General features: G+C 33.2%; 1 protein-coding gene across 2 annotated transcripts in view; it reads left to right on the top strand.

Moving 5' to 3' along the window:
- Nucleotides 1–785: 785 nt before the first annotated feature.
- LOC124425164 (unconventional myosin-XV) overlaps nt 786–10,782 on the top strand; it is a 51,159-nt gene continuing 41,162 nt past the window's right edge. For both annotated transcript variants that reach the window (XM_046965127.1, XM_046965126.1), the window contains exons 1-2: nt 786–923; nt 7,166–7,269. In XM_046965127.1, coding sequence (XP_046821083.1) covers nt 7,249–7,269 — 21 coding nt within the window. In that variant the 5' untranslated portion in view covers nt 786–923; nt 7,166–7,248. The remainder of the gene's footprint in view (nt 924–7,165; nt 7,270–10,782) is intronic.

The raw sequence follows: 10,782 nt of genomic DNA, 5'->3' as shown, positions 1-10,782 counted from the left end.
ACAGGAACACCAGACGGTTGTTCGTCGTCAATGACGTGGATCTAAAGTCCTGACATCAGTAGAGGAAAGTAGAAGGAGGAGAAGGTATAGTAGTGGGGCCTGTGTGGGACTGTTTGCCCCACCTGCAAAGAAACAGGTAACGGTACCAGGGTAGTGGATAGTGGCGCTATACGGCAGCTATGGAAACTAAAAGGTTCTTAGGCGAGGTCGAGCGGTCGCATACCACGGCACGGGATCGTGTCGCGAAGGCAGTCGGTGCCTGCTCGTCCGGCAACCTTCGAAACGTCGAAAAATAAGTTATATATATGTGTATATACATATAAATACGTATATATATATTGTGGGTGCTTTAGTGATAAATTCATCGGATATTTTAAACGTAACAAGAACGATATAGTAATTATACTCTTCTAATATCTTAACATTTACATTTCAACGAACGCGTGATAAATGTGATTATATAGCGCGAGTAAAGAAGTTGAGACATTCGCTATTTCTAAGTTGCCTTTTAGATTAAATAGTATTCCTATCCTATTTCTTCTTTCACTTGTGTCTATATATATATATATATATATATATATATATATATATATATATATATATACCTGTTTCTGATATATCTTCATCTTTGTTTCTCATATTCTAAAACTCGTCTAAGTTTTTCCCTTGTTAAGATCATCTCTCTTTCCTGTGTTCACGCACGTACTTACTTATTTACTTAGTTACTTACTTACACGCACGTAACCAGAATCGTGTGGAGTGTTGTTACAAGAATCCTCGTGGATCCGACGGAGCTCATCGAACGTGTAACGATCGTTTATATCGATTCTGTGTATTATCAAGAATACGATATATACGTATATGTACAGAAGAAGTCGAGGATAAATAATAGGAGTAGGGAGAAGCGGCTGATGCGCAGAGAAGTAAGTGAATAATTATTTGTTAATACATCTGTATGTGTGTATGTGTTTTTTATCTGCTTTGGTAAGTGTATTTTTTCTCTGTACGGAGACATCGATGCTTGGTCAACATCGACGACGCCGTCCAAGCTGTACTTCGCTTCTTGTTCTCTCTCTTTCTCTCACTCTCTTTCTTTTTCTTTTTCTCTCCCTCTCTCTCTCTCTCTCTCTTTCTTTCTCCCTCCTCTTATTCTCTCACTCTTTTTCTCTACCTCTCTCTCTCTCTCTATCTATCTCTTTCTTTTACTTTTCTACTTTTAATTTTTCTCATCGTTCCTTTTCGGAGATTTCAATGCGTGACGCTTTTTTTCGCTACGAACGTCTTCTTTCAATCCTTTCTTTTCTGTTCTCGTTGATTTGGTCTCTCTCATAGTCTCGCTACGTTTTCTTCTTCTCGCATGAGTTCTCAAGAGAGCGTCAGCACATTTTCTAGATTATGTTACACATTGTTCAGGACAAAGGAACCGTAGAGTACTAACGCGAGAATTTCTGTCATCGTATTCATCTAGCGATAAATAATTCTTTTTATATTTTCAATTGTTATTTCATTTATTATTGATTTCATTAAGATGCACAACAATTTATTAATCGTTTATATCTCATTAAGTAGGTTAGAGTTCAGTAAAATATATATTTGCTTATATATATTTTATATATATATATATATATATATATATATATATATATATATATATATATATAAGAAGGTTAAATATTATTTTTCAAAATTCTTAGAGAAAAGAAATTAAGTTAGATTGGAAGGAGGACAGGTTATACGAGTTCTCCATCGACATACCTACATCGAATATTCCTCTTCGAATCATGCTTGGATGCCAGTGGACGTGCCAGATCGTACCCTTTCTCTGCCATAAACGCCGAGGAGTCGAACATCGTCGTTTGCAAATTCCTTTCTGCCTTAGCTATCATCGATGTTGACAGAGAGGAAGAAAGAAAGAGAAACAGAGAATGAGAGATACGGAGAGAGAAAAAAAGAAATAGAGAAAAAGAAGCAAAAAGAGAAATAGAGAAACAGAGAAAGAGGAAGAGAGAGAGATAGAGGGAGAAAGAGGAAGAGAGAGTGGGAGAGGAGGGAAAGAGAAATGTGCATTGGGACTCGCAAGGGTAACGGACGAATTCTCATGAACACGAGTGAAATCATTTTCTCGATGACCTTCGATGATGCAGTGTCCTTCCACTGTGTTAAAATTGCGATTTCCTTCAAGAATCCAATCCCACGAGAAAATTTTTTTATTTCTATCGGATTATCTATCATTATTCATATTATTAATTATAATTATTATTATCGGTCGAATCGAAATATTTATAAGGTATTCGATAACTTATGACGATACGTAAACAAGCGAGTCGAAATAAGAACCGTTAATAATATTAGCTTCAAATGTATTTATGCTAGTTGAGTTTGTTTTGTCGGGTCGAAAGAGTGGAAACATTGTCTACAAGTTAAAGACTCTTTATTATTTTTAGTTCGAGTCTTGATAATCGAGGAACGTTCAATGGTGAAAAGTTGGTGTAATTAAGCTATAATTAATATGTCTACGTAACTAATGTCCTATTGGTCGTCATAAATTTCGAGTCCGGAACGATCCGATCTGATACGAATGAACGGTTAAAGCGAAAGTATTCGAGGACAATGATTCGTGTGACCTCTTTCTTTCTTTCTTTCTTTCTCTCTCTCTCTCTCTCTCTCTCTCTCTTTCTCTCTTTCTCTCTTTCTCTCTCTCTCTCTTTGTCTTTCTCTTTCTATTGTCAACCGACAGCTTATATTCCGTTATTAATGTTCACTCAAAGTTCCAATACGATGGATACACTTTACCGTATAAAATATGCATTCAATTAATTGGCAAAGGGAACAAGCTCCTATTAACTATAACTTCTAAAGAGAACGTATTTCCTTTATTATTATTCCTGTCGTGAAACTGCATACTCTTTAAAAATCGCTCTCGTTTCAAAGCTGGCATGATCACAATTTATCTATGTATATATAAGTCTGAGTGTGTCTATATATATATATATATATATATATATATATATATATATATATAAATGTATCAGAATACATCAATACACTCGATGTATAAAATTTGTTTCTTGATTCGATTATTATTATTTTTCATAATAATGATATAAGGTATTTTTTATGTTTTAACAATATCACCAAAAAAGAACAATAAAACGATTCCTATATTAAGAAGGAGAAGTTCAATATAAAAAAAAAAGAAAATGAATATTTTCTCTTTCGACAATATTTTCGTAAGAGTTCGTTATCTTGATATATTTATTTTTACGTGATACGTAATTAGAACGACAAAATTATCGACTGAATAAAAAAGAAAAGACGAAAAAGCCGTCTTTATCTCTCAAATTATAGTATTTTTAAATTTATGATATTTGTCGAATCGAAGTGACGATAACGAGCCGTTATTATTAGGAAGTGAATTTAGGAAGTGAAAATTCATAACTTTCTTCTTGAATTTTATTTCCCTCTCAACTCGATTGAGATCAACGCCTTTCTTGCGTATACACGCACACATATCCACACACACGCGCGCGCGCGCGCGTGCATACACAGAAGTATACATAACAATATTCTTACGTGTCGGAACATTTGATCTCTGTCTGTCTATTTCTCTCTCTTTTACTCGTTAAGAATATTAAATATTAACGCTCGTTCTCCTCACATTATCATAATGTCACTTAAAATAACAGAAAAATTGTAACGCGCATGTACCGTTATACGAAAGGGGATAATTATCGCATACTATGTGAACGAAACTGCTAATATCGTTTTGCTTTTAAGTACTTTCATAATTTTTACTTTAATTTTGTTTAATGTCCGATTCAATTATAAACATTGAAAGTTATCTTCAAAATTGATTAATTTTCTTTACTTTCTAACGAGATTAGCTTTTATTACAAATTTTCAAACTATTAGATTAAAATGTGATATATCAAAAAAAACGTTAGAAGTTATCGCTCTCTTAGAAAGTAGATTGAACAACTCCACTTTCTTTATCAAATTTCTCGATCTCATGATTAATGTTTAACATTAAAATGATATGATGAAATTGATTGATTTTATTTTTCTTAAAAGCATTTCATATTGCATATAACCTTCTTATATACAAATAATATGATAAAATATCTAATACTATTAAATACATCGAAAGGATAATATAAAAAACATGTGAATTTTTTTTATTTCAATTGGTATTTATGAGAGACGCGATCACGAATTACATAAGATTCTTGTATCACCGTAGTCAGACTTCTGCTGCTGCTGTTGCTTCTGCTGCTTTCTCTGTCTGACCTGGATAGCAGCTCGACGAAATCTCGATCCTCCATAGCTATCGATGTTAGCTTGGTAATCCAAACTCTCCCATCATTCAAGGGTCCAGACATTCAATGCTATCCTCTTCCTACGAGAGTCAGTTTAAACACGAACAGCAGACAGAGAAAATATACGATCAATTTTATATAACAGTAGACTAGCGTTGCATTCTCTTTGTCTATTGTCGCATCAATCAGGTTAAAACAATACCCTAGACATTGTTCCTTTCCATTCTGTTTGTTTGTTTGAATACTTACGTAAATAATCATGAGGTCGAATTTTACGAAAAATTAAACAGCAAATGACGAAACGAAACGACGATGTGCGTGTGTAAAAGCGAACAAGAATTTCAAGAAAGTAATCAATGTATTTCCTGGGGGAAAATGCCTGTGGCTTGTGCAACATTCGAAGCGATTAATGAACCTTAATGGTTATTCTGTTAGCGTTCGCATAATCGCGGTATGACGAATTAGAAGCACGGAGATGATCATAAAACTAGTCGAGTGTATTTTCTATTTTTCCTGGTGTCAATGACGAAGAAATAGATAAATATAGGAAGGGAAAAAGGTGGACGTTCGTCTCTTCGAGGACAATGGACAATCGATGATGTCGAAAGGGCAAATTATTTCTCTCTCTCTCTCTCTTTTTCTCTTTCTCTCTCTCTCTCTCTCTCTCTTTCTTTCTCTCTCTCTCTCTCTCTCTCTCTCTCTCTCTCTCTCTCTCTCTTTCTTCTATTTGTCCTCCTATTGTTTTCAATCTCATTGTCAGTATGTCTCTTTACTACCTCGTTACTATCACAGACGCATATAGTAAGAGTGATTAAAGACACATTATTAGACATATAAGTCCAGAAAGACAATTTCTCTATTGATTAAAGAATAACAATGTAGTTTATACAATTTTTATAGACTTTTGATTAAACAATATTAGATCTAGAACTTCATCCGTTCCAAGAAAAATCATAGGACTTCGTAGGACATGAGATCTTAAATCCTTCGTTCAATGTTGTTTCGAACACGTGGATGAAGTTAAAGAAATACGCGAGAGCAACAGAGATCGAGGGTGACTAATAAAATTAACATAAGATTGCGAAATACATTCCATAAGCTAGTCGTATGAGTGGTGAATAACGACTAAGAAACTTTTACTCGCTCATTTATACGCATGATCGATGCCTATTCCGACTCTCATTCTATTCCTTTTTCTTCTTCTTCTTCTTCTCATCCGTTTCAATGATCACTGTCGTTATCTCCCAATGAGGAAACCATAGGTGTTTCTTCTAATGTCATTTTGAACTTTGTGAATGAACGATTATTAAGTTTTGTATGGATCTAAATAATATACACGATATTTTCAACTCTTACGTTGTTATACCTTTAATTATATTACATAGATAGATTTCGAAAAATAAATATTAATGTAAATAATTTGTTATTGTGCAAACGAGATTACAAGTTTCTAATATTGTATAATATGATACGATGTTATATACGCTCTAATATTATGCTCGATGTTACTTTATCATTATTTGGAACTACCCAGTCAGAACTTATTAATTTTATATGCAATATTGTCTTTAAAGAAAAATGAAAAAAGAAAAAAAAGAAAAATAAAAAAATGAAAAAATGAATAAAAAAAGAAAAAAACAAAAAAAAAGAAAAAATGAAAAAATGAAAAAAAAGAAAGAAAGGAAGAAAGAGAAAAGACAAAAAAATTGACATATAGGTATTATAACTTACTCATAGGAGTAACATATTATTTCTTAAGATAACACTAACACGTAGATACTCTTACGAAATTTCCGGCATTTCTTAAACAGGAGGCGATCGATATCGATGTTTCTTCACGCGAAGGAGGGAAGTCTCTGTATATACATATATTACGTACGTAAATGTATATGTATAAATATTTACGTAAGAAGAAAATTCTTTTCTCGGGTTGGGTCCATCATGATATTTTCGATTGAAAATACCATCGTCACGTCCAATTACTTCGACCACCAATTTATAAGATTACTTTTTAAATGATTGGAGAATCCGCATTCCGCTCGGTTGAATCGACTTTCAAGGTCTCGGTCTATCTCCTCAAAAAGTGTTAAATTCGTCTTAAATAATCCAAAGCGACAAATGAAATATCACAAATTTAATGCATTGTTTGTCCTCTTTTCTATCATTATTTACATACTACAAAAAAAAGTTTTACCTTCAATAAACAAAAATGTATATACGTAACTCAAATCACTTTCATAATAAATTATTTTTAAAAAAGTTGATTATCAAGTTATTTAATATTAATCTTCGCGCGTTTTCCTTTTTTTCTTCGCTTTTTCGATTTTGACCTACTTTAAAATCCAATGAATTAAATTACTCCGCTATTTTTTTTAATGGACAAATGTCAAATTCAATCGAATGAAGAACGTGCCGAATGAATCAGGAAGTCGATGAAGTTAAGGAGCTCGTGAAATGATGTGTCCGTTAGGAGCCATCGGTGGAATAATAATTATTTTTTCTTTACGAACTTGTCGCGAATATGCATAGTACGTCATCGTTCGTGATCATCGATGATCTTACGAAGTTGTGTCGTGCGAGGAGTTGCATAATGCATTGCACAAGCCCTCATTCTTACGTTTTCCATACATATGGCACGTTGATCGCCGTAAAATTGTGCTCATTAAAATGATAGTCCAAGAATTAAAAATTTAATCGAAATAATTCGACGATATTTTTTTTCTGTCTTATTTTTTTGTTCTTTTTTTTCAAGTATATATTATATTATTATTGTAAGAGAAATAATGATTTGTTGTGTCAATCTCATTCACACGTTATATTATTGACAATTTTAATTTGTAATTTTTCAGAAATAGGAAGAGACGAAACTGAGGTAGCGTACAAAATGTGGATAACGGGTACCATCCGAAGATCAGCCTAATCTCATTTCAAGATGTACGCTGAGTGGCAAAAGGTAAGAATGATTTCTACCCGTCATTTTTAATAAGAAGAAATGATCAACTTGAGATAAGCAATTCGGATAATTCGTTTCGAATGAAAGGATTTTATTATTTTAATGCAAAAATATTAAATAAACTTCTGGATATAAAGAAACACGATACTTACGACAAGAAAGAAGTCGTAAATTTATAGTAATATTAGCACAAAATCAGTAAATAAGAAAGCCGTTTCATGTGTATCTTTCTTTTTTTCTTTATTGGGTGCAGCAAATGTTGCATAATATCTTTCTCAGTAATTTCAAAACAGTTTTCCTTTAAACGCGAACACACAGAAAGTGCTATTTTCATGTATCCATTGCGTGTTTTCATGACGAACTTCATGCACGTTAAACTCGAATGACGTCTCTTCGATCTCGTTAACTCACGTAACAACCGATCATCCTAGATTCGATCAAGACAGGTTTTCTACTCTTTCGTCGATTAGATTAAGTCGGACACATAGAACACATTGTACGTTTTAACGATTTTCACAACACATCGTGATGTATCGTGAACTAATAACAACTATAATCCATTCCAATGTTGGACATTTTATGATTAATGAATTTAATTTGCCAACATCTATGATTACGAAAGTTATTTGATTTTATATCTTTTATTCTGAGAAAATTAAATTCTCTTTATATATTTAAAATTTACGATCGTGAGGATTATAACATTTACTTCTTTCTTTTTTCTTCATACTTTTTATATCAACAATAGAAATAAATAATGAATAATGAATAATGAGATGAATTAAGCTTGTTATCTTAATGAATTTCAAGAAAAAGAAAGAAAAATGGAGAGAAGGTCGATAAAGTCTTGAAAAAAGGAAAAAAAAAAAATTTCCCACGAAGGGATGGCCACGGTTTTATCATGGTGTTGTTTACGTTGTCTCGATCTTGCGCTAGGATCACCTTTTGCTTGCGCTCGGTGTCAATGATCTAGGCACACGCAATTGCGTCGTGTAACCGCGGCAACTTTCGAATGCCTTTGCACGTTCCTCACGTTACTGTTGAACAACATCGAGAAGAGAGAAGATTTTGAGGTGTTCTCAAACTAGCTAAGGGATTAGGCAACGTTGATGCTTGTTATCATTCGAGGCAACGATTTATGAAATAACTTTTGATGAAAACAATCCTATTTTACTGAATTCATCATATTCATATACAGAGCGAGTCAATAATTATTCCTTTCATTTAATATCTTTAGAAATAACAATATTTTGTTTAGATTTTGTACGATAATATATATATATATATATATAAAATGTATATATAAAAAATAAATTAATAAGAACAAAAAAACTAATATAAATGGATATAATACAGAGAAGATATAAATGAATAAAATTTTGAATATTTCTTATTTTATATTAAATACTTTTATTTCAATGATATACGCATCATAATTCCAATCATAAATTTTTAATTTCATCCTGAAGATAGTGAATGAAAAAGTATTGTCTCTACTTGTATACACATTTATATTGTCTCGCATTTTACAATTTATTCAGTTAGATCACGAAAACACGAAATTTTAAACGAATTTTTTAAATACTTTTTGGGATTTACGTTCCTCGAATATTTTTGGAAACATTTACGACAATTTTACACGTATAAATATATTAATAAATATATTCATATAATAAATAATTCTTATAAATAAAACGAAAGAGAGAAAGAGGGAGAGAAACAGGATGGCGTTTCCCAGTATTCGGTATAGCCGATGAGGACGATTTAACAATTCCGAAGGTAATTACCCCTGAACGAGCGCGCGGGCTTTTAACTTGAGTAAAAGTGAAAACGTAGTGGAATACGCGGAGGTAGGTACTTACACGTGTATGTAAAAGAATTTACATGCGAGAAATAATTCGTCTGGAATATCTCTTGCTACGACATTACGTTTAACACTCTTCTTTTTCTATTTTTTCTTTTTTCTTCACATATCTTTCTATTGTACGTTGAAATAGAATACATTTGTGACATACATGTATACATACGTACATACATACATACATACATATATATATATATATATATATATGTTTGTGTGCAAAATACTTCTCGCATAAAGACTGAGGAAAATGCTTGAAGTGAATTTTTCTATAACATTTGGATGAAATGAAAAAAGAAGAAGATGAAAAGGAAAAAACAAGAACATAGAAAAAATGTAAAACATATTCACCCATATTGTACATAGATATAAACATACATGCATATATATATATATATATATATATATATATATATGTATATGTATACACATGCATAGATACATTGATGCTCAAAATCCAGTAACACATTTCATGCGAAAATAATACTCTTTTACGAATGCAATCAGTTTTTACAATCGACAGAGACGTTGCGTCTGTAGCACAACGCTCATTAGATTCGCTTCCCGTTCGTTTTCCAAGTCCGAGCTTAATATCCACCGTCTCTAACACTGCTATATAAGTTTGTACACGTATTTAGCGCGTAATTTATATAAGAAGAGAGGCACGGTTGGTTCCACCCCAAAGCACTTCGATTCACTGGCGTCAGCATCGCCGTCGTTAATATTACAAGAACTTAAGAAACCTCTGATCTTTCTACTCAACTATTAGACGAGTCTTCAAAGTCACCGCGATCGGAGGAAATGAAGAAGTTGTTAATGAAATACTTAAAAGAACAAGTTTCGTTTGGTTCGTCGCATTCAAAATCGAAATCTTCATTCCGCGATCTTTATGCACGGTAATTAAACTTGTGCTTTAATTAAAAACGTATACGCCACTGTGCGCACGAAGCAATTGTTGCGGAGCAAAGAACCTCCAACTTAGTCTCAGTGCTGCATCGAACATCCTCGAGTTCGGATCCAATTCGAAATTTTTCTTCGTCGAAGAAATAAGGACCTACGTGATTTTTTGTTTTTTTCAACGATCCAAAATCGTTTCGTATCGTCCAAATCTCGACGTACCTTTAAAAAAAACAATACTACTACCTTCAAGACTACCTGATTACATTCGAACGACGTTTCAAGACATGGAACCGTTAACGAATTCTACGTGAGCAGCAGGAATTTTTCGAGCTTGACTAACCCAATAAACTCGATAGAAGCCTCGTCCGTGACCTCCTAACTTCCTTAAGCCGAAACTTAACATGCGCCGCGCCGAGTGTCGATAAACTCAAAAAAAAAAAGCAAAAGAAAAGAAAAAAAAATATCACGTCGTCAAACGAGGATACCGATTCGATTCTCTTAGAATTTTCACGAAGATTTACAGTGAGGAAAGGATCGAGAGGAAAGAGGAAACTATATAAGCGTATCACATGCGAACTGGACACGCCAAAGGAACGCTAACGAGTCGGCAACGAGGTCGAGTCCACGAACTTGTCATGGAGTACCAGAAATATGTCGATATTTAAGTGGAACTAAAACTGGTATCGGTGCCTTCGACCGCTAGTTGCTGACATTTGTTTGAACTTTCATATATCTATCCACACCGGAGCAAA

This window comes from Vespa crabro, chromosome 6 (assembly GCF_910589235.1).
Source record: "Vespa crabro chromosome 6, iyVesCrab1.2, whole genome shotgun sequence".
NCBI classification, from domain to species: domain Eukaryota; kingdom Metazoa; phylum Arthropoda; class Insecta; order Hymenoptera; family Vespidae; genus Vespa; species Vespa crabro.
Note: the sequence above shows the minus strand (reverse complement) of the source record. Positions and strands in the feature narration are given on the sequence as shown.